General features: G+C 47.4%; 1 protein-coding gene across 38 annotated transcripts in view; it reads left to right on the forward strand.

Moving 5' to 3' along the window:
* Positions 1–27,447, forward strand: part of LOC149364999 (basement membrane-specific heparan sulfate proteoglycan core protein-like) — a 332,955-nt gene that overhangs the window by 166,244 nt on the left and 139,264 nt on the right. For 18 of the 38 annotated variants that reach the window (XM_089575025.1, XM_089575031.1, XM_089575021.1 and 15 more), the window contains 13 exons: positions 18,065–18,430; positions 19,434–19,589; positions 20,037–20,180; positions 21,117–21,263; positions 21,396–21,524; positions 21,654–21,794; positions 21,923–22,063; positions 22,192–22,332; positions 22,461–22,601; positions 22,740–22,880; positions 23,017–23,157; positions 24,395–24,541; positions 26,220–26,366. In XM_089575025.1, coding sequence (XP_089431151.1) covers positions 18,065–18,430; positions 19,434–19,589; positions 20,037–20,180; positions 21,117–21,263; positions 21,396–21,524; positions 21,654–21,794; positions 21,923–22,063; positions 22,192–22,332; positions 22,461–22,601; positions 22,740–22,880; positions 23,017–23,157; positions 24,395–24,541; positions 26,220–26,366 — 2,082 coding nt within the window. Of the gene's footprint in view, positions 1–18,064; positions 18,431–19,433; positions 19,590–20,036; positions 20,181–21,116; positions 21,264–21,395; positions 21,525–21,653; positions 21,795–21,922; positions 22,064–22,191; positions 22,333–22,460; positions 22,602–22,739; positions 22,881–23,016; positions 23,158–24,394; positions 24,542–25,651; positions 25,799–26,219; positions 26,367–27,447 lie in introns of all 38 variants that reach the window. The other 20 variants (XM_089575057.1, XM_089575058.1, XM_089575060.1 and 17 more) reach the window with 16 other exon arrangements.

The raw sequence follows: 27,447 nt of genomic DNA on the forward strand, positions 1-27,447 counted from the left end.
GGGTGACGCGGAAGATTGCGCGGCTTCCTGCACGTCCTGCTGCCTTGACCGCCCAGCGCATTGAGATTCCGCCATATGTAAGCACAGGCTCTCTTGAAGCCCCTGTTGATCGATACCCTTTTGCTGTTACCGAACAAGGCCGCCTCAGAATGGCAAGGCGCTAATCGTTTTTTGTCAGACACTTAATCTATAGTCACGATGGCTTTCACCGCATGCGCTTTGACTTGCACTGATGCGGTAGATCTGGGTGGCCACGCCTCGCTGCAGCAACGATTGCGTTTCTTCCGCCCAGTGTTTTGCGTAGTAGCTGACCAATTTAATGTGTGTTCGTCAAAATAAAATTGTACAGCATTGCATATGTCATCATTATCAGAGAACTAGGTCCAGGTGTCTGAAGCGCTCAGTCAGTCGACGGTTTTCATTTAGCTGTAATCGCGCGCATTCCACGGCTGCGCCTAAGGAAGTGCGGCACACCTGTCCAGGCTTCGGTACTTGAAACGCTGCCATATATTAAATAAGCTCGCAGTCGCATCTAAGACACCACTTAAGATATAGCGCTGTATTCGCTTAAAAGTTGCAGAAGGTATCTTCGCCTGTGTGTATGCGCCCCTCTGGACTGGCAGCAGTACACCATCGCGAATGTATTGAGCAAGATGCCGTCCCCGATAACGCGGCTTCAAGCGCTGCCCAGGCCCGATGGGTCCGCTGCCAAGCAACTTTACTTTTCAATTCTTAAGCGATCGCACGGTGCGCGCATTACACGCGTATAGCCCGCAGTTCGGCGCAGGAATGCGCGTTTCAAAAGGACGCTGAGCGGAGTCGTTGCGTGGGTCAGAGACTTTGTCGAGGTCGGCGCCGCGCATTGGCAGGAGGCTGCGCTGTGCCGCACTATAGCGCGCGCGCGCACATACCTAACCCTGCTGCCTTGCAGCTCGAGTACGCCCCGTCTAACCTCGCATGCAAATCGCGTACGCGTTGCCTCCTTAGATTGCCCGCATGTGTTTACGTGTAGTACATTCTTTTGTTTTGCCTTCAACCCCCTGTACGCGTTGGAAGGTGCGGCGCACGGAAGCGGAATTGATTTATCCGGCCTCTTGGACCGGTCCCGATGGCAAGTTATGCGACGCCTGGGCGGTACCAAGCCACTCGTATATGGCCGTCGCTGCCTCAGACCCGTTGGCAGGGTTAGCTTGCGTAGTTTGCCCAGTAGGTAGGACAGCTTGTGTACCTCCACTTCGGAGGTCTGCAGCTCGCGGCGCTTATGGTGTTCGCAATTTCTTACCCGTGGAAGCAGTCGCCGAGAGTCGCGTCATTCTCTGAGCCACGCCCTTGCAGAATTCCTTCTTCTTGCCAATTAGCTGGTCTTCTGGCGTGCTTCAGCCGTCATAAGGTATGGAGTGAGACTTTGGGGCAGAAATTGAATTTCATTGCATTCAGAGCGCAATGCTTGAAATTCCAATGGTTTTTGATGATAACTCATCCAGTTTGTTTCTTCGTAAAAATTGCTCTTGCATGTTTGCGGTTACGTTAATTTTTCTTCGGCACGGAGACTCGTTTATCGCTGAGAAAGTGAAATAAAATTATCCCGCCAACCGACTCACTCCTAATGTCAAGAAAACTCCGTGATCGCCGTCTGGCAGTGAATTGCGGTCTAGCCTATAGCCTCAGGGATCAGCAAAGAAACGGTATTGAAGTCAATGCAATTTGTTTGCGAAAACGGCCGATGTATGGCGACACCTGCATTTCATTTTTCTCCCTTATCTGTCGTTTTGTGAAAGCTAAATTTTCTGTGAAAGTAACCTATTTGTCGTTCAATTTTTCTTGCGGCCTGGAGTTGTCAGTGAAATTTTGTTCACCTGGAGAAATCAGGTAATCAGGGGGGTAAGTATTCACGCTCAGCGTTGAATACTACCCCCCCCCCCCCCCCCCCCCCCCCCCCCCCCCCCGGGTAAGTATTCAACGCTGAGCGTGCAGTTTGATATACCTTTCGCGTCGGCCTCTTTTGCTGCTGCCTTGCTGCCTCTGAATCTACTTTCAATGCACTGAACAGGTGCCCCCAAAATTTTCCTGCATCCTTGTAGGACTGAGTTCCGTTTTATGAGAGTTCGCGCCCAGGCATGAACATTCGCTGAACGCGGCCGAAGTTATTGAAGACAATGTCATTCAAATGGCTACTAATGAGAAGTAGCATTTGGCGTGCATTGACAGGGCACCACGTTCTAATCGGGGACCACTCTCGCCAAAAACGGAGCTTTTATCTACTATAAAAGGCCAAGAAATTAAATACTTGGGCCGCCATCGGCGGCCTACTTCGCAAGTAAAATGTTTGCGTCTACACGGGTTTTTGGGCGTGAATCCCGGAGGTCACCCTGCACCGCTATTCACATCAAAACGGTGGCAACCAGTTTCTTCCGGTAACGACGTTGCGGGTCTGAATGTGCTGGCGAAGAATTTTTTTAAGTTTTCTCCGCAAAAAAAAGTAGTCTTTTGCTGCCTTACAAACGTCAGCATACCCAGAAAGAGCCAAAAGAACGATTTTTACTTAACAGTAATGGCAGAGTTGTTCCCGGTGCTCATTTAATCCACAGGTCCTTTCGATACGAAAGGGAATAACCAGTTTTCAGATTTTTGTTTTTTTTTTCTCTATAGTTGAAATTGACTTAAGGATATTATACACAATCAGCAAAACCAGTTGAAGAGAAGAAACAAGTGTGCTTCTCGCGCATAATTATGGCGGAATTAAATGCTCAACCTTTGTTCCCTTCCTTATTGGAGCGGTCTTGACGAGACCTTTCAGCTCCGTAGGATCGTGCTAATTTGTCTCGATGCGAGTCCCCCGATAACTTTTAATTTTTAATTTCGACGAATGGCGTATGTCTCGGGGAAAATGTTTAGAAACTCTTAATTCGATCAAGGCAAGATGCGCGCGTGTGCATCGTTTGGCCAAAGAATAAATCGAAGTTTGCCCGCGAGAAAAAGAAGGTAATCTCTTTTGATGCAGACCGCCTAATTCTAGTAAAATCACCGCCCGCCGGTGCGTCTTTCCCAGCGCCGGCTCTTGCCTTCGAAGGCGTTAATTTCTCTTCGCCAGAATGCGCTATAAACGGCACCCTTAAAAAGGGTGCCCCAAAATTACAAAGCAAACTACCAAACCGCGTTTCTCATTCCGAGTGTACGGCCCGTGTGGCGGGGCCTTTGTGCCGGCGCCTATAAACAAAATTCTTGTTTGCTCCAAGTCAGCGCTTTGTGCGGGCTTCTACGCGGTGCGTGAAAGGCGGGGTGGAGGATAAGTCTCCAGTTTGCGAGGAAGCACTTTAAATGAATACTTTCGGAAACTACGCAATTTAAGAAATACCGTTTGCACTGAAACACATTACGAGTGAACCTACGGGGTGCCCTATTAGCAGGGTGCAGTTACGTTTCTCATGTTTGGGCACTTAGCGTGCGTATGGCGATAGTAGGTGGGAAGAATGCAAGCGAACAGACTGAAAGGGAAATCTGCATCAGGTTGTGTTCCAGTGGGAAGCTAAGGGAACTCAAGTGCGAGCAAGGACGCCCAGATTCCGCGGGATCGGATGAAGCACATTGACCGAAGCAAGCAGTTAGGTGTAAACAATGAAACAAACAAAATACTGCACTTAAGGCTGGCTTTTTCGCATTATGTGTGGCTCTGTGGGAAAGAAAACTTCCTTTTTTTTTTTTTTTTCAAGCATGCATAAACTGACCTTTAAAGCATCGAAAACGGTTACGACGCGAGTGTTTGGCATCAGTGTTTCCTCTGGTTATAGCGGTGCGCACGGAAGTAACATGCTCAAGAAATTTTCTGCTTCATGGAAGTTTCGCACAACTCTTGCACCGCTTCCGAAGTCTTATGCGAGTGCTTTGACTATAAGAATCGAATATGTTTTGCCCCATTCTCTCGCTAGACGGAAATAGCAATGCCATAGAGATCCGCAGCTGACGGAAAAAATAGTTCTCGCCCTCCTCATTGCGGTAGCGGCTGACATGATCACTGCGAAAGCGCACTGCTTGCCCAGTGCTCTTATTTCGAACAACTCTTCGCGGTCACCGATTCATAACTCCTCTAAAAAAAAAAACTCGTCACAGCCACGTCTCACTGCCGTAACGAGCCGATGTTTCATCATCAGCCTGCCTGCGCCCACTGCAGGGCAAAGGCCTCTCCCATGTCTCTGCAGTTAGCCCTGTCCTTTGCCAACTGCGGCCACCGTAATCCCGCGAACTTCTCAATTTCATTCTCCCACCTAGCTGTCTGCCGCCCCCTGCTACGCTTTCCTTCTCTAGGAATCCACTCCGTTAACCTTCAGGACCGCCGGTTATCTAGCCTTCGCATTACATGCCCTGCCCAAGCCCACTTCTTCCTCTTGATTTCAACTAGCATGTCATTAACCCGCGTTTGTTCCCTGACCCACTCCAACCGCTTCCGATCTCTTAACGTTACACCTACCATTTTGCTTATTCTAGCCGCCGCGGTGGCTCAGTGGCTATGGTGCTCGGCTGCTGGCCCGAAAGACGCGGGTTCGATCCCGGCCGCGGCGGCTGAATTTCTTTGGAGGAGAAATTCGAGGCCCGTGTACTGTGCGATGTCAGTGCACATTAAAGAACCCCAGGTGGTCGAATTTGCGTAGCCCTCCACTACGGCGTCTCTCATAGCCTTAGTCGCTTTGGGACGTTAAACCCCATTAACCAACCATTTTGCTTATTCTAGCTCGTTGCTTTAGTATCACTTGTTCTTTCGTCGCCCTTAGGTGATCCGAGCGCGATGTTGCGGCTATGAAGATCAGTAGTTGCTGTAAACCGCTTTCAGTGTACAACAACGTAACGTGCTACGATACGCGGGCCCAAACCAGCATCGGGGACAATGAAAGGGAATCCGTCTTTTCACTTAGCTCGAGTTTTGACTTGGCCACCGACGAACGCACCGCACAGTGTTTTGTGAAGCGAGCGCAGCACTGAGCATGGCCGCTTCACATGAAAGTGCACTGAACCCGCTTTGGCATCAGCAAAGCCTGTGCGCTGCGGGTTCGTACTTAACCAGTTGTGCTGATACTGGAAGGGCTCCTATAGCGCGCTTGAATATTTCCCGAAGGCCCGGTTCACATTCTGGGTCAAGCCAGCGGGCCCCGAAATAATCTCGGACAGTAGATGTCTCAGCGTAAGCCACGGAAGAAGCAAGTGCCTGCCGCTGCAAGCTTCCTAATGCGAAGGGGCGTGTATAATTAATATCCGAGGAAAGGTGGTTGCCCCCAAGAAGCCGCCGTTTGCCGCAGGCAGGTATGATTATATCGGGACGATAAGCGAGTGCCTACCCCCATTCGCGTGCCTGACTCGCGCGTATGGTTTACAATCGGTTGCGACAAGTGGGACATAATTGGGCCGAATGGACGCTGAGCAATAACTTCCGCCCCGGCGCATGCAAGCTCCCCCAGCTAGTGCACCCCGCCATTAAAACGGCACTCGGTGACATGAAAACCGCTTCGCCCACGGGGAGAGCCTGCCTACTGAAGCGGAGAGGTTCTAATGAGTTCGACACGTAAGCCAGCTTGCGTGTGTGTATAGTTGTTTTATTGAACTAAAAATAACTGAATCGGGGCAAGATAGTTGCCGGCTGCGCCAACCATATAAAGCGTCACCTGGGACCGGCGGAAATAAAAGGGACAGGGCAGAAGATAAGACGAAACAAAAATACTAATACGGCAACGTCTTTTCCATACTTTCGAACTCACCATTAGCATTAATAATCAAATTGTGCTAATTACAATGTTGGTGAATTCAAAGTTTTTCTGGGTCTCTATAGTCGCGTGGAAATCAGCGGGAACGAGAGCGCTGATGCATGGGCCGCACGTGCTCGTAATGAAAAAGTAAAACAAGTAAACATACCTCATAAAGACTGCGTGAAGTTCTTTACAAAATAAATGGAGCAAAATGTCAGGCTTCATGGGACAACGAAGTTAACAGGCTGCACTTTGTAAAGCCCGTACTGAGTGAAAGGAAGACCTGCAGGCACCAGGTATGTTTTATAGCAATTTTATGTCGTCTCCGCATTGGACACACACGCAAGCGCCTTACGCACAACTTCCTACTGACAAAACAAGAAACATGTTTGTGAAAAATGGGGAGATAAACTTACAGGAAATCATTTTATTCTCATGCACGGAACTCGAAAAACTAGGGAAAAAGTAGTTTACCCAGTCTTCAAAGGCCGCATTCATTTTCATCCAACGCTGCTCTTAGGTGATAATGCAATTGTTAACATGCCATATTTTTAGCTTCTTAAAAGAAGCAGGTTTTCTTGAAAAACTGAATTTTTACATATTGCTTTGCTTTAGTAGAACATGCCTCAGCCACTCTCATTCCTGAGAATATGGCTGATAGGTTTATTCGGTTTGTTCGGAAGCTCCAGATCCTTGCCCAGCTGAGGATGGTCCCCGAGTTTACCAGACTTTAAAGCTTTACTATTATAGCCATTTCTAAATTTTCTTTCCTGTTACCACGAACTATTACCAGTCAACTTTTTAGGCCTTTTACACCAAGGTTTTTTTAATTCTTATAGTCTGCCGAAAACAATTCTCCATATATCTTGACCTCGGCTCATATCCTTGGATGCTTATGCGCCAATAACCCAACGCAACACACATCATAGGACAGCACATTACTGAATTCAGTTAATTATGTAATTAGTGATTTTTATAGTAACCTACGTCCGCCGCGACTAAGGGCTCCTGAAAAGATTTTCATCCTTCGAACTTCCTATTTTTAGGAATTTGAGTGTCAGCCGAAAAGCTTCCCAGTATACATATATGTACACGGTAAGCACGCCGCATGCTGTCACCATGTACAGGGTCGGCGTTTAGGCATGCTCCCGCTCGCGCTTGAAAAGTATCCATGCGTTCTGCATTGGAGCTCTGGATGGAGATGAGTGGAAGCAACTGGGTCGACACATTTTCTCCGCCACCAGACGTGCACCTATTGTGTAATAGAACATGACGGTGTGTCTGCAGAGAGGACAAGGCTAAGCAATGCCCTCACTTGGCTCTGGCTGACTACGTGCATCCCAGCTTGTGCGCCCTTTCTGCAGAAAGGACGCTATCGGGTCTGACGACCGCAAGAGCTTTAGACGCCTCCTTCCGCACTCCAACGTTCCTCTCTGACAGCGCGTGGAACGTTGCACCTACCTGGGGCTAGCGCCGCCGTAGCCATGCTTCAACAGTACAGTGAGGTCGGGGGTTCTATTCCCGCGGCCGCCGGTCCACCCAGCCGGTTAATCCAATGGGAACAGGCGGTCCCCTGGCCTAGCGCTCGGCTCTCCAGGGGTGCGCCGCGTGGGAAGGACAGCCTGCGCCCCGAAATTCCCGTCGAATGTGGGCAAAAAACGACAGCGGTGAAAGGCCGCCACAAAACTCGCGCCTTGTGGTAGTTAGAAAACCTACTGACGTTCTTGTAACGTTCAACTTAAAAGGACCACAAGTTGGGCTTCTACCGCACGAGGCGGACTTATGGTTGCTTGGCGGGGGAACTTATCACTCATCCGTCAAGGCAACTGTTTGGTCTAAGACCCTTTTCCCAAGCATCTCACCCTAGAAGAGCCGAGCACCAGGCCAGGGGAAGTCTTGTACCCATTAAAGAAACCGGTGGGTACCCGGCGGCACTGGGTATCGAACCCAGCACCCCCGAATGCGGGGCGGATGCTCTACCACAAGGCCACGCTTCAAGAGTACAGAGAACTGGGATTGTTGGTGATTGTTCAGCATGACGCTTAAGCGCGGAGATAGAAAAATGCTGTCCTTCTTTGATAGTGTTTCATACTGTCGCGCTGGGACAACATAGGTAAGAGCAGGCAGCATCTCGTCCAGGTCACCGTTCAGCACGCTATAGTGCATGTATATCGATTGCCCAGTGTAGCGACGTGCATCGCCAGGCCGTCGCAAATTGCGTTTTCATCGCTGTCAACGTACAGGCTCCCTGAAGCATGCGGAAGCTGCTCACTTTTGTTTGGGCCCGTCGCTGGCCGTAGCAGGTCGACCTTCGCGACGGACAGTCGTGGCTACTACGTATACAATGAAGCAAGCAAAAACGGTTGCGGAACCAGTTACGTGCGCGCCAAATTTAGCTCACTCCTCGCGCAACTTGTATTCGTGCTTGCGCCGCGACATGTTTTGCTTAACTCGCGGAGGCGTAAAAAATAACTCAGATCTTTCTTTGGCTGCCCGCACTCATGTAGACCCGTGTACATGTGTGCGCGTTTGAGCACAGAGACTCGCCCGTTCCAGACACGCTTACTCGCGTGTGGTCCGAAGGTCGCACTAAATTATTCAGCGCGAAAGGACTGCTGTGAGTCAGAGACGAAATCTGGCGCGAACCACCGCGCCGACTGCACAGCTCAGTCCGCGGGTGGGTCCCACTCCTGCCCCCGTGTGTAGACTCTTCACAGTTCCGCGTTTTTTTTTTAATTGAGCACGGGGACACGGCGCGTAATTACGGACAGTCGCGTTCGGTTTGCGCTGACGCACCATGACGTGCAGCGAAGCCGGACGCCTCGTCCACTCTCGCAAGAACGCGGGGCGTGTGCTCCGACGAGGATGTCGTTAATCACGCTTACGTTCGGTTGAGCTGGGCTCTATATATACATATAGTGCGCGTTTTTTCCTGTATGGAGCGGACGATGAGCATGTAGTAAACTCTGCTGGGGCTGACCGGGCGCGCCACTCATTGCTTCGACCTAATCCGAGCGTAAGCCACCGAGATAGTGGGCCATTTCTTCGCTTGCATGCTCCACCGGTCTCGACTCGTTTCCCGTACTAGCGATTTCCTTCGGCTCCTCAAAGAGTCGCAGTGAAATGGCAGTGCTGGTATTAGTTGTATACAAACGGCTTGTGCAGTTTTAAAACGAAGCGGCGAGCTGTGCGCGAAGGAGGGGTACGCTAAGAGACTGGAAGAGAGCAGAGCGGTTTGGAGAACGAGAGCTAATCTAAAACAGAAAGGTGACACGGGAAGGGCATGTAATGCAGGGACAGGTAACCGGTTGTTCGAAAATATAAGGTAACGGAGTGGTACCAAGATAAGATGTAGACTGGCAGTCACGTAGGCAGGTGAGATTGGGAAATCTGGAAAAGAGCTGGCACCGAGCAGGACCCAGGAGATATCAATGGGAGAAAAGGCCTTCGTCCTGCAGTGAGCGTAGCTGGAGCGATGGTTACGGTGTGTACGAACGTACTGCGCCGTGCCATGGCATCGACTCGCAAAGTGCGGTCATCTGCCTAATGCGAACGTCCCGCAGCCGCGTATGGGCACGTGCTCGTCTCATCAGTTCGGAGAACGGGTCGTTTGCGTTATTAATAACATCGCGAGCGAGCCATCCATGTTCGGCACCAGTGTCTGATTTCCCCGGCGCCCTGTTTGGTGCTGTCTGGAATGAGACAGCCGGCGGAGGCCTTCCGCGATCTTTTCGTCCCTCTGCGAGGAGGGTCTATCGCAACGTGACACCGTATACAGCTCTCCCGGATTTCAGGTCATCGCTTCATTGTCTTCTCCGGATTCATCGCTCTCGTCTTGTGCGAGGGGACACCAGCGGGCTGTACGAGCATGCGAGATGACAGCAGGGCTTTATTAATGTGCCTCCCATTAGTTCTTGCGGGTCAGTGAGCGCTCGCATCTTGTCATGCGCGTTGTTTTGACAACGCTTTCCCCTTTCACTTTGTTGGTTGCTGCGTAAGCGTTGAGGGCTTCCTTTGCGAGCGAGAAGCGAGGCGCTAACTGCGTCCACCATGCGCCATTTCGTCTTGTCATCCGCAACTATGGGTCAATCACCAGACGCGGTTTTAGTAGTCTCTAGTTCGGGGAACCGCGCATGCGTGGTTTGTGGGGCAGGGTCGCCACTCCGACGCGCCTATATTTCACTGACGAACGATTGGTTTGGTTTATGGGGTTTAACGTCCCAAAGCGACTAAGGCTATGAGAGACGCCGTAGTGGAGGGCTCCGGAAATTTCGACCCTGCCTTCTCAATCGTGTTACGGAAAGTAGCACGAACGGCCTTAGTCATGTCTACGGGCCGTATAGTTTGCTTTTGAGCCCTATACTGGAGCCCGTACGACACCTCTAAGATACGAGGACGGAGGACCTCCTTAAGCACTATATCCTCACCCTGGACGAGCTTCAGGCGTGGTTGCCAGATGCAGCTCTATACTCGACTGAAAAACCACCTGGACGTGGCGAGGGTGATCAAGGGTATACATCGTTTGGCCCAGTACTGGCGAGTCGTTGTGCTGAGCTTTCCCGCGAACGCTCAACTTGAAAAAGTAAGCAATTCCAGAACAGTAGCTGCGCGGGCTGGCTCGTAGTTTTCGCAGGAAGGACGCGACAAAAACAAGACGTTAGAAACTGTACGCGCGCGTGTCGTGTTCATTAATTAACCTACCGTAAATGTAGCCCACTCGGCGACGTTCTGTGGGGCAGTTGCGATGACCTCCTTGATAGCGCCCTTGGAAATGGCCGCCTCCGCCGTGATACACGGGCCAGGCTGCTATTAGCCTTATTCGTTCTGCGCGTATACGAACTTTCTTTTTTTGCCGCCGCCGCGGTGGCTCAGTGGTTATGGTGCTTGGCTGCTGACCCGAAAGACGCGGGTTCGATCCCGGCCGCCGGCGGTTGAATTTCTTTGGGGGAGAAATTCTAGAGGCCCGGGTACTGTGCGATTTCAGTGCACGTTAAAGAACCCCAGGTGGTCGAAATTTCCGGAGCCCTTCACTACGGCGTCTCTCATAGCCTAAGTCGCTTTGGGACGTTAAACCCCATAAACCAAACCAAACCATCTTTTTGATGTGGAACTGGATTTTGCACACTTTTGTTCAGTAAATATTCTCTACTGTTGTTTTCAAGCTCAGTTTATAAAAATAATGCTTAACTATTTTGCTACGAATACAACTGAAAATCAATTGGCACATTCATTGTGTGCAATCGAGGGCACTGCTGTATTTCAACACAAGCTTGTACATGCGAATAGCAAGCTTCTGTCTCAAGCACTGGCGTGACAGCCTTCTTTTCTAGTGTTGACGCTTCCGCAGCTAAAAAGTAAACGAGCCAGAATGTATGGGACCTAGAACACATTTTGCTTCACTGCGGCATTCTACCTTCTCTATTAGCTAAACGGTACATGCGTACAGGACTGAAAACGGCAGGGCAACAACTAGTGTTGTTTCATGTCTGCCTCTGCTATTTTGAAAAAGCCACTTCCAGCTAGCCCAACTAAACGCTTTAACGTGCACTGTAGCGGAGGTTCATCATTGTTTCATCGGCGACGGGGCTAATGATATCATCGTTATCGTCGTCTTGTGGGTCCATATCTTATGCCGATCTCTTCATAGCCTCCGTATCCGATGAGGAAGCAGCACTTAAGCGATCCTCGGTGGATCGTGTGAATGCGTTAGCAGCCGAACGTTCGTTATATCCGAGGTGGTACTCTCGTGTTTGCTGTATCCGAGGTGGTGCTCTTGTGTTTGCTGTGTCCGAGGTTAGTTGTGTCCGAGGTTCACGCATTCTATTCTATAAAAGTAGGCGTTTGGATGACGCACGTTCTGTGTCCGGTCTGTCGTAAGAGGCCACCTTTGCATCGCGGCCAAAGCGGTGCTCGCGTGGTCCTTGTGCTTGATGCGGAGGGGTACCCGCTAGCATTGCGACTCACTCTGAATTCAGATCAGCACTAATCGGTCACACTCATACGACAGTTTTGATTTGACAAATTTAATTGTGTGTTATTTATATCAAATGTTCAGTAGCCATCAGTTACCCTCTTCGGTGGTGATTCTGAGCTTTGCACTTCCACCGAGGCTTCCAATCACTAAAGGCACCCGGTTTTGCCGGTGATCCTACTGATGCTGGCAATCACTAAAGGCACCCGGTTTTGCCGGTGATGATCCTACTGATGCTGGCTTATTAAAACGAGCTTGACTTCCTATGGCGGTTGATGAATCGGGATGTCGTGGCATCTGTTGCGGCACGTGGAGCTTCAGGCCATTAAGTAGGGAGATGCCATCTCTGGTATAAGCCGGTCCTTTTAATTGCCAGAAAAAGAAGCAAAAAAATTCAGCAGATATACTTAAGGCTGCTTACGCGTCGAAATTCGAAAGCATTATTGTCCCTGGGTGCACTCACTGGGGAGTGTATATGGACGAACGACATGCATATGAGTGCGCTTGCTTGCTGTGTGCGTCGTACGGCCGCTTGGTGACGTCACTCTTTTTGCTTTCCATCGCTGGGATTTTCTGTACCATCTGCGAGTACAGACACGCGTGCGCGCCGCCGGCGCTTCTCGTAATGGGACTAGTAATGCTTTGTCATTAAAAACGACAGTCTACTGGGCTTCAGCCCGAGGCGACGCGCCGTTCCGTACGCACGAGATCATTTTCTGTAGCGGCGTTCCCCATGCATCTCGCTACAAGACAGATGGGGGACACTATTCAGAGCGGCGACGAAGCATATAGAGGACCGTTTTTAAGTAAATTCTGAAATGCTGTGCGCAGTGCAGCCTTCGTTGAGCGGTGAACCGGCATCATTTCAAGCGCACCTTTTGAGCCAATGCCTCTTTCGCGGGCAGTTTGATTTGTTTTCTTAGCGTTTATATTGCAAGGCGGGGCATCGGGTCGCATGTCTCTTCAGTTTGCTGTACAACAGTACAGTTTGCACAAACCGGCTGCTTAAATAATGAAACGCCGTGTGTGTGCGCGCGCTCTTTGAATTCGCGTCCACCTCTTATAACAGTGCTCGGCTGAACACGCGTGAAATGCCTTTCGAAGAGACGGGCTTGACCGTGCGCGGTCTTCCCTGACGGCCCTTTCAGTGCATCGGGCTTGACCCGAGGGCTTTTCGGGATTGAAATGCATTATGTATGAGACGGGCCGCTCGGACCGACGTGCGACGCCCTCGGCCTTCTTTTGCCTCTTCAGCTCTCGCTAGTCCATCGGTTCGCCAGCGCAATAGAGCTGCCGCGCCTCCCGTTATTGTTTCTTGTCGTGCAAGGGCGCAGCTGATCTATATACCTATGTCACTGCACCCCTATTCGCGGCATCTGAGGTCCTGGATAGAAGTTTTCATACATACACATTCTGCGACTGCTACTGTTCATTCAGGTCACACATTCTTTAGCCGGCTAAAATAAACTCCTCAAAGGGTGCTAAAAGACTCTAAGCTTAGCCCTCGTAGCCAGGTTTGGTGACTGGCTGCAAGAGCCCCGTCGGCTTCTACTCACGCTCATAATTAAAACTGCGCGAACAAAACAACGACACGAGCAAGAAACCAGACAACACACACAAGCGCAGTTGCTCGTGTCGTTGTTTTGTTCGCGCAGTTTTAATTATGAATGATTCTTACCAACTAGCCCGCCAGAAGATTCTTTTTTCTACTCACGCGCTCGCAAGTCATGTTGCATAGCTTTGACGTTTGTAAGGGCCAGTGTGGGTGGCACCATCAGGGGACACGGGGACGGCTGGCAACATGGGAGTAGGGGATGCGACCCTGTGTACGGCTGGCAACACGGGGTGTAGGGGACGCGACGCCGGCGTGGTGCGAATGTGACTGTGCGCGGTGGTGATCGAGTGGCGCGGTAGAAGTGGGCCCGAGTGTGAGCTCGGTGCGCGTTGTGTACGGCGCGCGAACTGCGGACGACAAGTGGGTACTCGGGCGCGAGGGACTGAGTACGTGCAAATAAAGCATCCCTTGACACGTTTATCTTCAAATAGGGAACACATAGGTATATCTTAAGCCCACCTTACTTTCTCCCGCCCTCTGCTACGCTTGCCTTCCCTTTGAATCCAGTCCGTTACTTGTATTGCCGGCGGTTACCCATAACGACTATAGGTTATCTTGCCTTTGCATTGCATGGCCTGCCTATCCCCAATTCTTCATATTTTCGACTGTAGTTGGATACAATTCAAGAATGAAGATGCCCCTCAAAGAAGGCCCTCTAGCTAATGCCGTCGACCGATTTCCATGGCGCCGCGGTTAATCCAATCAAGCCGTGGTTATTCCCCATTCATCTGCCACCCCCTACGATTTCAGGCTAGCTGGCCCAATGTGATTGGTCCAGGACGAGTGAGGGAAAATCGGTTGACGCCATTGACTGGGAGATTGGGGGGGGGGGGGGGGCGGAGGGGGGGGGGGGGTCCTACGAGGGCGGGGGGGGGGGGGGGGGGGGATTTGCCGCTTCGTTATTGAGGTGTATCTCTTTTAGTTTCATTTTATTTTGTGTCCATTTACAAGGAAATGGAAGAGGCCAAGGTAAAAGCTGCTTTTTGGCAGCTTGAGGTGTCCTTGGCCCCCTTTACATATTGGCAGATGGGTGGAAAAGAACACTTTTACAAAAGAGGACCAAAAAAATGGTTACATGTATCACGAATACTTAAATGATTGCTGTTAAAAGAGAGATGAGCTCCGATGGTGTTAAGGCTGAGATGTCAATTCCGGCTTCTGAATAAGAATTTAGTAGTCGTGGCAGGGTGTTTCCTATCATTTGATGACCGTAATTTCTTCTGGAAACGGGAATGAACCATTTTTCAGTGCTGCGTGTGTCATATGTGGGCATGTTCCTTTTTAGGTTTGCTATATTTGTTATTACGTTGCTAGTATCTTTTAGGTGGAAGTAGTAGGTGCGTAACCGAGGTAGTTTGTAGAGATGGCTTTTTGGATATGTTGTACTTGGTGAAAAGGTGTTTGGTTTGTGAGGTATAGGGCACGTTTTCAATAGCACGTTTTTTTTGTTTTTTTTTTTTTTGCATGAGCCGTATTTTAGTGAGATTAGAAGCTGATGTTGTATCCCATTCAAGATGGCAATAATTTACATGTGAGGCAAACAGTGCAGTTTAAATGATCAATTTTGCTGACATGGTATGAGGTAACGAGTTCGATGTAAGATACCTGTTATGCGGCTTAATTTCTGCAGTAGAAAATCGACGTGGGCATCCCATTTCAATGTGTCGGTGAAATGTACGCAAAGTACTTTTACTGAACTAATGATCTCTCTATTCTGGGCGTTATATGAATTCTCGTGTGCGTTTGTGCAAGGCACGTACCTTTTGTCTTAAAGATGACTGCTTGTGTTTCTTGGAGTTTACTATAGAATGTCATTAACTCGCATTTCGTCCCCGACCCACTCCGCTCTATTCTTGTTTCTTTACCGCTACTTATTTTCCTTACCGTAGCTCGCTCATGTTGAGCACTTTTCGTCAGCCTCCTTGTTTCTGCCCCATGTGTGAGTACCGGTAAGATAGTTATTTCTAGTGGTCAAGCGAACTCTGAAAAATTCGAAAAAAAAGTGATTCGAAGTAGAACGCAGATATTTCTTTAGGAACATGCTATAGCCGCGGAGGACGTCAGTTGCTTTGAGTGCCACCCTAATTGGATCTAAATTCGTTTTGTTTATGTTTAATGGTCAATACCAATGGGGGGGAGTTCGAAGCGTGCATTGACATGATGCCATATCAGTCTTTCAAACTAAGAAAAAGCCTTAAAGCTCTGCAGCGCGAGGAAATCCGCTGCTTACTCGCGCACAAAACTAAAACAGCACGTGAGAAGCGCAGGAAGTTCGGTGCAAACGCAACGTCCGCCGATTACTTGTTGCTATGACGACGGCGCCGAATTTAAACTGCCTGCGCCATTGTTCCATGGCATGCGCTTTCTCTTGCTCCGTCGCTATCAAAAATAAGGGGCAAAAATAAGTTTGTGATGACGATCCTCTTCCTTTCACCAAGAGACGAAGCAAAAGAATGTGCAGGCAGTTTGAATTGGGCGCCATAGGCAATGCCACACGTCATCAGCTGACGTTGCGTTCACACCGAACTACTTACGGACCTTTTGTGCTTAGTTTCTGTTTTGTGTTTAAATACACGCAGAAATTTCTCGCGCTGCAGCGCTTTGGAGAATGACTTTTTCTTCGTTTCAGAAACTGAAGCCATGAACAAGACGACGCCATATCAAATTCCCCATTGGCACCAACCACCAGACTTAATTACAAATTATTAGTAAACTTCAGTTAAATTAATTCAGTTAATCTTAAGTAGTTTTTGAAAGTGTTCGCTGGAACCTCCCAGGTAGCACCGGAACTTCGCAATTACTTTTTAAGTAAATCAGTGTTCTTAATGTCTTATTTTCTAACGTTATTCGTAATTTTAGATACGCCTTGGTACAACCTTTCTTACCATTCACTGTTGCATTTATGGTATCAATGTAAAATAGTAAGGCGACCCTGCATGGGCATCAACGTTATGGTTCAACGTTTTTGACGAGCTTGACAGCCCGCCGGTTGTGAAGGTGCACAATTTAATCAACGCTTTGCAGAGACAAACATCTAGTGTGACGCTTGAACTCCACAAGAGAGCACAAGATGCAACTTATACACAAATACATCAACGTTTTTATACATCAACAAATACATAAAAATTAACATATAACGTTGTTACATCTAAAACATTAGCATTGAAAGTTATTCACTACCACTCCTGGGACATATCCCTCAGTAATTGGTATATAAGCTTGACTACATTGCATGCCCTTTAGGAGGTGAGTTAAGAGTTGCATGTTGTGCTATATTGTGTTGTGCTATAGTGTCGCCCTCATGCCTTGTCCTTGCAAAGCGTTGATTAAATTGTGTACAGTCACACTGGCGGGCCTGCATATGCTCGTGAGGGATCAGTTCATCATTTCTGTGCTGACTGGGGATGCTCACTTTCGAATAGATATCATGGAGTCAAGCTTATGTCGTCATTACAGAAGGATGTCTTATGAGTGAGTGTCGATAGGTAATAAGCAAAGCTTTCTTACAAAACAATGGGGCTAGTTGCAAAATTTTTCCCGTAAGAATAGGGGGAAAAGTTCCGGGTCCCAGGGCTTTAAATACATCAGGTCTTTTAATGTACATGCAAACGTTACGACGTTTAGAAGAATATATTTAAGCAATGTTTATTTGGAACGTTAATCTAACATTTACGATGCAAACAAAAATTTTGTTTTTAACATATTTAAGACATTGGAATGTTTAATTTGTTGTTTTAGGGATATCATATAACGTTATATTTAGCATTAAAGCAACGTTCCAATGAAACATTATTCTAGTGCTCGGTGCTACAGATCGAGGCGCTGTTAAGATTCGACGTGCGGCACGAGGCTTCTGCGTGGGAACCCTGTACACGCTAGCTACAGTTATACAGTCACCCTAGTTGCGAGGTTCAAAAATAAACATTCATCTGTTGCTGCTCGCGGGCCCAAAAGACCCTGGATTGCCTTGCTCGTGGGGCCGCGATAGCCATCAGTCGTGACGCGATGCGGCCACCACCTCGTTGCGCGCAACGTTTGTTGCGCGTCACATGGTTGCCTGCACAGACGCGCCGTGCAGTGACATCGCATGAATAAGCCAAAATGCACTCCACCCTATTTTATTTCACTCTCGTAGTCCGGATCTGCGGCAACTACCTGTTTATCCCGCATTCCCTTACAACAGTTGCAGAAATAAAGCGCAAGCTCTAGAAGGCCTTAACCTTTGGTCTTTGGGCAAACTATTTTGTATAGTATAGCTTGTGTACGTATGACTTCCGTAGGGGCTCAGTGGTTATATATGGTGCTCGGCTGCTGACTGATGCGCAGCTTCTTAGGAATGAGCAGAAAAGGTTCGCTGTTTGTTGAAACGGCTGCAGCAGTGGTGATTGTGACGGGCCATGATGTGTTTAGTTTTTCTAAGCTCTTTGCTTTGTTATCGATTTTTTTTTCCAGGCGATTTATTTTTCTGGCTTCAGTGTTCAGCGTGCCCTTCATGACATTTCACTTCATGACGGAAATAAAACCAGCCCCTCAACCCCGCAACAAAGCCGGAACATCGAATCGGGTTCGCGGCCGCTCTGAACGCGGCGGAAACGTCGGCCGCGGTCAGTGTGATAGTTTCGGTTTCTCTCTCGGAATGCCGGTCTTCAGAGAGGGCGCTGCTCGAGTTTGCCGCACTTACCGCGCCAAAATTGTTTCCTGTTTTCCTTGATTTCATGATTGTTTCACTCTCTGACACCGCTGCAGCTGTTGTCGCCGGATCAGCACCCCAGTTTCGGATCTCCGTGTTCATTGTGAACCATGAGTTCGACCCCAACCTGATGGACCGGAGCAGCGACGCCTTCAAGCACCTCAGCGCAGATTTCAAGCGAGATCTGTCCCATGCCCTGGCGCGCCATCTGCGACTGCGGCCCCCGCACCACATCCCATCCGTGGAGGTTCTCCGTTTCGTGCCGGCGCCCGAGCCCGGTGCGCTGGCGGTCACCTGCGACATCAAGGCGCTTCAGGCAGAGCCGCAGGTTCTGCAGCGCGCCATCCGGTCTGTTCTGGACAGCGGGAACATCGGCAGCTTCCGCATCTCCGGCGAGAAGTCGACCTTCTCTCAGCTGGGCGGTGAGCATTCTATTCTACAGCTATTGCAGTTTCAGTGCGCTAGCACGAATGCCTCCCACTCGGATTGCGCCACTGTCTGGCGATGTGGGTTGCTCTGGAAGAGCAGGGGCGCTGGGAAGAGCAACCTGCGTGTCTGACTGGATCAGGCCGTAAGGGGGAATGGCTGCATCAGTCATCAGCTGTATCCAGCCAATTTTTCTTTAAAGTCATTTCAAACACTCGTGTTGCTTTGGAATCTCGTATTGCAAACATTGCAGTAACATATATGCCGTGCACATTATCAGTGCCATTATGGTGCACAGGTGTGGAAATCTTAAAGTATTATATTTGTACGGTATATAATGGATAACTGATGGAGCTGGGTACAGGAGACAAATGGCACTGCATTCATATTTGTTCCTTGACATGTGCCTTGATGTTCCTCTCATGAAAAATAACTCCAGCTGGCATGTGCAGTGTCTGTATCGGGCATATAACCTTGGCCATATTGTGCACTTGTGGGCACAGATACTAGTGAGAAAGAATCTGAAATGCTGCTTTGAATTCAGCTAAAAGGCACAGTAAAGCAAACCCTAGGTGTGGTGGCAGCAGCACTGCTTAGCATCCTTATATAAACAAGTTTCAGTTTAACGTGACTGTGCTAATTTCTGAGCCAAAACTGACAGCCTTTTCGTGTTCCTTTTAACAAACTTTGTCTTTGTCAGTGCAGCACTTTCTGTTGCGTAACTGCAGGTGTCCATAAGGTGTAATATCGTGGGGGAAAAGGTACTATGCATGGTGCTGAGCAACACATGCTTAGTGTCTTTGCCTACATTACTCAGTTTAGAGCAGTTTCTTGGCATATCAGAGGCAAGGAGGAAAGGATAGACAGTACTTTTCATGTCAACATTATTTCCAGTATTTTACAGGTACTGAAAATGAGCTAATTAGCAGTATTCTTTTGCTTTTAAAGTTGAAGAATTTGCAAACAATATTTAATGGATGCCATCAATTCCATCTTCAGTGCAAACTCCTCATCCTGGTGGCATTCGTTGTGGGGACAGCCAGTTTGCCTGCGATGACAACAGACGGTGTGTCGATTCATCGCGCCGATGTGACGGGCATCGTGACTGCAATGATGGCACTGATGAAGAAAACTGTGTTGTGACAGGCCCTGAGGGTAATGATTTTTTTCTGTTGAGCCATGGTGTTTCAAGTAACTGTTCAGCAAATATGTCGCCTTCAAGGTACTTGCAACCCGATTTGAAGTATGCAGATTGGTTGCTAGCCAATTTATTTACTTTACATCTGAATTAAATATTTTGAATAACAGCTATATTTTTGTCAGTATGGCTACTATTAGGCTCTCATCGATGCAGCACTAAAAACTGCATGGTTTTGGCCTTGAGGAACTCGAGCAGTTGTTGTGCTGCTTTTTAAGAAGTGTCAAGCCACACTACCTCGTTTGATTGCAGAAAACTTCCTGTTTGGTTGTAAAACTTCCCATTGTGTTGAGCACATTGAGGACTTCAATGCATTAAGATGTGCATTTTGTGTTGAAACTACGCTCAGTTAATACCATTATAACTGAAAATTTTCTTCCCTGCGTTTAAAATGAATCGCACAGGCCATCCCCCACACCATGGATTCCAGTGTGCACCTGATCAGTTTGTTTGTGATGGCCGACGATGTCTTGAGAAGTCTCAGAAGTGTGATGGTCGTCGAGATTGTGCTGATGAAACTGATGAACAAGACTGCCCACCTAGAGAAGGTGAAAAGGAGTGCACTCTTCAGTTTGCTCTCAAGATATATACCATGGCTAGTGGTTGAAATACGTCAGCACGGGACTGCCTTTGGCATGACATTGCTTCACCTAAGTAAAATTCGATGTCTACCGCTCACGCTTGTGCACTACTGCTCTTCTTAGTCCCCGCTCCTTTCTGCTTGTGCTTTCCACTGTCAGTTTTGATGAATTTCCATATCTGGGGCATCTGCTAACCTCGTTAAGGCCTTATTCTGTGACAAATATTGGCCCTGTTGTGACAGCATGCTTCCTTTGCTGTGTTTGACGGCCCTTGGTCCTAGATCTTATGAACTCCTGAATTGGGAATTTATGCCTGAACAGTTTTGAATATGGCAGCTTTGGATCATATCTAACTTCATTGCACTTGTTTTTGTGCTTGTCTGCTAATGCTCTAGTTAGCGTCTCTAGGTGGCTTTCTGGTGTGGTGCCTAAACCTGAGGCTTCTCTCCTTTTGTGATGGTCTTTGGATTATTCTGGCCTGCCCTCACTTTCTTAATCTTCCTGCCCACTACCATGGTTGGTTGTTGCTTGGCGAAATTCGAAATGAACATGGCTTGCTTTGGCTTGTCTGCACTGTTGTGGGAATGCACAAATTTGGTGGTCGCAATATTCTTGGACAGTATCTGTACTGCTTTCCTTAGTGGGCTGACCCCTACTTCCACTCCTGCTTCGATTGGCTCCCTATACTACTCAGAGGCATTGCCTTTTGTTGAGTGTAGATGATTGTTGAATTTGCATGCTAAGCTTTTGAGCTGTATGCATATTTTTTACTGTTTCTGGCTCGAATCTAGATTTGGTCTGAAATCGCTATAAGCTACTGGAATAATCTTCAGTAGCTTGCTTAGGCTTCGCATTGCTGGTTTGTCCAAGAGACTGGCTCTAACTAAAGACGACTTTCTACAGTACCTCCTCACCACACTGATGGGATCCAGTGTGGCCCTGGGCAGTTTGTTTGTGATGGCCATCGATGCGTGGACTCAACAGGCAAATGTGATGGGCGCCTTGATTGTGCTGATGGCACCGATGAACATGACTGCCCATCAAGAGAAGGTAACTACACATGCGGAGCTGTAATTTTTTTCTGTACCAAATTGGGATGTGCTGCTTCTGTCTTAATGGCCAAACATGATTTGCTTGCTCCTGAAGTGACAAAACATTATATTGGCACAAAATTCTGTGCAGTTCCAACTCATTGTGGACCCAATCAGTTTGTTTGCGATGGTCGTCGATGTGTTGACTCTTCTGGGAAGTGCGATGGGCACCCGGATTGTGCTGATGGCACTGATGAACATGACTGCCCATCAAAAGAGGGTAACTACACATCAATAACTGACATTATTCAGGTCTGAATGGACACATCAAGCTGTCTTATTGGCCAGAATGATTTGCTTACTACTGAAGTGGCAAAAATTCTTTATATCGGCACAAAATTCTGTGCAGTTCCCACTCATGAAGGAGCTCATTGTGGACCCAATCAGTTTGTTTGCGATGGTCGTCGATGTGTTGACTCTGCTGGGAAGTGCGATGGGCGCCCTGATTGTGCTGATGGCTCTGATGAACATGGCTGTCCATCAAAAGAAGGTATTTACACGTAAATAGCTGCCATTATCCAGCTCTAAGCCGGCACATAAAGCTGCCTTATTGTCCAAACATGATTTGCGTGCTCCTGAAGTGACGCAACTTTTATATCGGCACAAAATTCTGTGCAGTTCCCACTCATGAAGGAGCTCATTGTGGACCCAATCAGTTTGTTTGCGATGGTCGTCGATGTGTTGACTCTTCTGGGAAGTGCGATGGGCGCCCTGATTGTGCTGATGGCTCTGATGAACATGACTGTCCATCAAAAGAAGGTATTTACACGTAAATAGCTGCCATTATCCAACTCTAAGTCAGCACATAAAGCTGCCTTATTGTCCAAACATGATTTGCGTGCTCCTGAAGTGACGCAACTTTTATATCGGCACAAAATTCTGTGCAGTTCCCACTCATGAAGGAGCTCATTGTGGACCCAATCAGTTTGTTTGCGATGGTCGTCGATGTGTTGACTCTTCTGGGAAGTGCGATGGGCGCCCTGATTGTGCTGATGGCTCTGATGAACATGACTGTCCATCAAAAGAAGGTATTTAAACGTAAATAGCTGCCATTATCCAGCTCTAAGTGGGCACATCAAGCTGCCTTATTGGCTAAACATGATTTGCGTGCTCCTGAAGTAACGCAACTTTTATATCGGCACAAAATTCTATGCAGTTCCCACTCATGAAGAAGCTCATTGTGGACCCAATCAGTTTGTTTGTGATGGTCGTCGATGTGTTGACTCTTCTGGGAAGTGCGATGGGCGCCCTGATTGTGCTGATGGCTCTGATGAACATGACTGTCCATCAAAAGAAGGTAACTACATGTAAATAGCTGCAGTTATCCAGCTCTAAATACGCATATCAATCTGTCGTATTGACCAAGAATGATTTACTCACTATTAACTGGGTAAAATCCTGACGTTTCCTTATCTCGGACCAATATTTTGTGCAGTTCCAACTCATGAAGGAGTTCACTGTGGACTTGATCAGTTTGTTTGTGATGGTCGTCGGTGTGTTGACTTGTCTGGGAAGTGCGATGGGCGCCTTGATTGTGCTGATGGCTCTGATGAACATGACTGTCCTTCGACTGAAGGTAACAAAGTTCATGAAACCTCCATTATTGTTTGGAACCAAATAGTAATTAGCTTTGCTTTCTGTATGCTACCAAAGCAAAGTTCTGCTGTCAGTTTTTTTGGGCAGCTTTTACTTGTGGACAATATTTTATGCAGTGCCCTCTCATCCTGAAGATCAGTGTGGACCAAATCAGTTTGTTTGCGATGGCCATCGATGTGTTGACTTGTCTAGGAGGTGTGATGGTCATTCAGACTGTGCTGATGGATTCGATGAGCATGAATGCACCACAAGAGAAGGTGATGTTAGATGGGTTGCTTAAGAGTTCTTGCTCCATTTTTGGCATGCACTGTGACTCTGCGGTTGTCCACTCATCTTTGTGAGGACTTGTATGCCCTGTCATGAATCGTTGTTTTAAAAGTCTGGATGCAAGACTCTTAAAACCTCAGAATCCAGTTTACATGCATGAGTAGGAAAGTACTGCTTTGAGGAATATCTTGCTATTTAATTGCAAAAGAGAACATCGAATTGTAAGGAGCAACCTCATTTAACAAGAATTGTGCATGACTATATACATGCCCAATGAAAAACTTCATGGAATATAAATACCCTTAAATATAGGACGTTGGCAACGTGCTGTTCATTTTCTGATACCATTTTGGTAGAGGGCTGATTGCCTGGTAGAATGAGATGATGATCCTCTGTGGATACACTAGTGTGAAATCATTGAAGTTCTTCTCACTGTTCCACATGATTTGCAGCTTAATTTTCTTAATGCCTTGATGGAATATTTTATCACCGGTGGTTTTGTACATCTTGTGTACATCTTCCACATTGCTTGTGTACATCTTGTGTACATCTTGTGTACATCTTCCACATTGCTTATATCCACAAGTGCATGGTTGCATCTCACTGTCATGGTCTTTTTCACAAGTGCATGATTGCATCTTCCCACTTCTGTGTACTGCACCAATTTTGGGTCCATAACCTTCAGTGATGTGTTGCACTGGTGAGCTAAGCGCTTTGTTTTTGTGCATAATTATATGCCCTACTGTGGCTGATGAGAATATGAAATTCTTTTGTGGTCCTTGGATGTCACTGCTTCATGACTCAACGTAAAGCTGCTCACAGTTTTTCTCTACTTACAAGTGCAAAGGCCTTCCCATTCTTTCTTACAAGCTTCTGAAGACTGTTGGCCTCTAATTCTCAGCACAAATTTGCTTGTTGGCACATACCACAATCATTAGAGATATTTTTCTTGTGGTCTTGGCTGCTTGTTGTTCCCTTTCTTCAAGTATAGCTTTCCCATCATGCATGATTCCAATATTCCATAAATCGGAGCATACCAGGCTGCCGCTTCATGCATTCCTGTCCCGGCCAGCATGCGACTTTCTGCACAGACGAAGAAAATTTTGAATGAATGCGAACTTCGTTGATGACTCTGCATGGATCACATGCATCTGCATTTGTTCCAGTTCTGAAAGATGTCTGTATTTGTATGGTTACCTTCAATTAATTCGTGGACACTTTCTACAGTTCCTTCTCCAGACAGCGAAGGCATTCACTGTGAACATGATCAGTTCGTATGCGATGGTCGACGGTGTGTTGACGTGTCGGGAAGGTGTGATGGCCGTCCCGATTGTGTCGACGGAACTGATGAACATGACTGCCCATCAACTGAAGGTGAAAAGATGTTTTTATAGCTTGGCGTGATTGATGAAACAAATTGGTACAAGTGGCAAGCTTGTGAAATGCTTACCACTTTCATTTTGATTGCGCCTGGCACTGGTGCATATTTACTGAAACTTCACATTTCTTCAAACTGGTTTGCTCTGTATAAATTGTTGGATATAGGCTTTTCTCACATTGACTTCATGTGCTTGTTGGAGTGAACGGTTGACAACTGTACCTTAATACTATATTGTGCCAGTACAATCTTCTTGGTCTTGTGGCGTGTGCGTGCACTGCACTTCTTTTGTGTTCACATGTGACAAACATGTTGCAGCAAATTTCATCGTTTTCGCTATTTGAGTTCCGTATTTTAGAGCTTGCTTGGTGGCATGCTCAACTGCTACTGAGGCCTTTGGGATACTAGTTTCATAAATTCCTGCTCTTCCTGTCCTCGAGTTTTGCAATAGTGCACTTGGCTTTCGCATGGTCTTGGCCCAGGGCTTGTGGTCAACCTCTTGACAGGAGCTTCCAGAAATGCTCTTGTGGGGTTATCTGGTATGCACAGGGAGTCATCTCTGAGCACGCTTTGTTGATGGCTGCTGCTGCTATTGTCACAACTCTTATCTATTTGTGTTCCTTCCTTGTTTCCCTCCTGTTTCGCTTTATTTTATGACCTGCCGCTGCCCAAAGGGTGTTTGACCGGCTGCCATTCAGCCTTGTTTCCGAAGCTTCTGGGCATGACTGCCACATGCGATGGCTGTGCAGTTCTTTCCATGTGCTTCACCACTGTCATCACATACATCTCTATAGGCATGGCCTCTGCCTTCAAGATGAAGAAATGTGCAGCTCAATGAAATATGGCTGGATAGGCTGTTTTTGGCGCCTGGAAATTCACTCCTGGATTAAATTCTTGTTCTGACTGGCGAGCAACTTTCTGATGACTGGAATGAGCAAATTGGGAAGCCACTTTGCATGTTTCTGCATGAAGAGGTGTCAAGGACATTGATGAGGCTTTGAATGGCTTTGAAAGCTCCTGTAGAGGTAGGGTGGTGTGATGAAAGGCCTGCTGAAAGGATGCTTTCTTAGTTGTTATTGTCTTAAATCCAGACACCTTTCATGCAGTGCATCCACTTCATTGGGATGGATCCCGATGTGGACCTCATCAGTTTGTTTGCGATTATCGTCGATGTGTTGATGTGTCCAGAAGATGTGATAGTCGTCCAGACTGCCATGATGGGTCTGACGAGCGAGATTGCCCAACAATTGGAGGTTGGACCACTTCAGTGCTATATTGCTGTGCTCAATACAGTGCTTGGCTTTCTAGAATTAAGGCCTTGGCAATTTTGACACACTCGAGGGTCTGCTTGGCAGTTGTGGCATTGCAGAGTAGTGATTTTGGTGGGTCGACTTCTCGCCTAAAATTCAGTTGATTGAAACCAATCTTGGGGGCTGTGTAACTAGGAAGTCTTGGTAACATCTTGGAGATCATAAATGGTGTTTCACCTTCACAATCACATTTTTTTTGCCTTCATCTTTGGGTGGACTACTGGACGAGGAATTCAGTGCTAGATGCAGAGATGCAGAGGTCTTGTGTAGCACAGGTTGATTAACTGAAGAATGGCCATGCATTTCTTATAAAGGGCTTTTGTTCACGTTGCCTTGTTTTGTTCTTCAATGACACTTGCTGCAGCTTTCCCTCACCATTCTGAAGAAATTCTCTGCGGACTTGATGAGTTCGTTTGTGATGGTCGCCGGTGTGTCAACACATCAAGAAGATGCGATGGTCGCCTTGACTGTACTGATGGAAGTGATGAACATGACTGCTCACATAGAGAAGGTGGTTAGTCTTAAGTGGCTGCCTTGTTCCTGATTCGAGCACCATAACTTTTACATGCCTCATCCACATTCTTAGTTGTTTTATTATTTTATACTTCAGCTACAGCAGTGTTCATGGCATCCATGAGACATCCTGCTGTGAAAATTGAATCTGCACAGCCAATATCTGGATTTTGTGCAGATTAGAATTGCTGTAAATTGGAAGTGACTTTTCCTGTATTTATTATAGTATTTTTTTCAGTGTGGCTTAATGTTTTGTGCAGACAAACCTGACGGCCTCTGCTGTATTAAAAATGAGGTCCTGCTCTATATGTTCAAGCCGTTTCTCACTGTGGCAATAGCCTTGGTGCTTACTTTATGAAATGCAAAAGACTCCCATGTGCTGTGCAATGTTGATGCGCATTAAAGTACTTGGCCTTCAGGTAGTCAAAATTTTCAGCTCTCCGCTATGGTTACTTCTTTGATCTCTCGTTTTTCCCCTTCTTTAATCTTTTTTCACTACATGGTAGGAGTGAAATATCGATGCAGTTGGTCATTTTACTGAAAGGTTACATTTACAATTAATTGTGTAGTCTATATCTGCAGATATTTCCTTTTTATCATTCTCTTTTGCTCAGAGTTGAGCTTCAGAGGCTCACAGGGCTACTATTAGGGCCTTTCACTCATGTTCAAGAAAGTTGTTCTGCAGTGGTATCACCCAGTTGTTCTCTTTAATGCATCTATGCTGTCGTGTAGCAAATCGGCATCTGGCTGTTTGATTTGTGGCATTGGGCTGGTTTGGGTTTTGCAAACTAATCGAAAATCTGTTTCATAGTGCGAATATTGATGTTAGGCTTGGCTTGCTTATGCAAGTCGTGTGGTGCAAAAAAGGAATCTTATATTGTCAAGTTCCAGAGCAATCACCTTGATCTGAAGGTTCAGCAAAAGCGCATTGAGTGGTCTGGCATGGGAATCAAATGCTCAGTTTCAACATGTCTGTTCTTTGCGTAACATCATACCAGCCAACTTTAGTTTTGAATAACTTCTTCTGCACTATCCATGAGAAAACCCAGTGCAGCTCTGGAAAATTTGTGGTGGTCGCC

Source organism: Amblyomma mixtum, chromosome 2, assembly GCF_055824585.1.
Source record: "Amblyomma mixtum isolate Tamu chromosome 2, ASM5582458v1, whole genome shotgun sequence".
NCBI lineage: Eukaryota > Metazoa > Arthropoda > Arachnida > Ixodida > Ixodidae > Amblyomma > Amblyomma mixtum.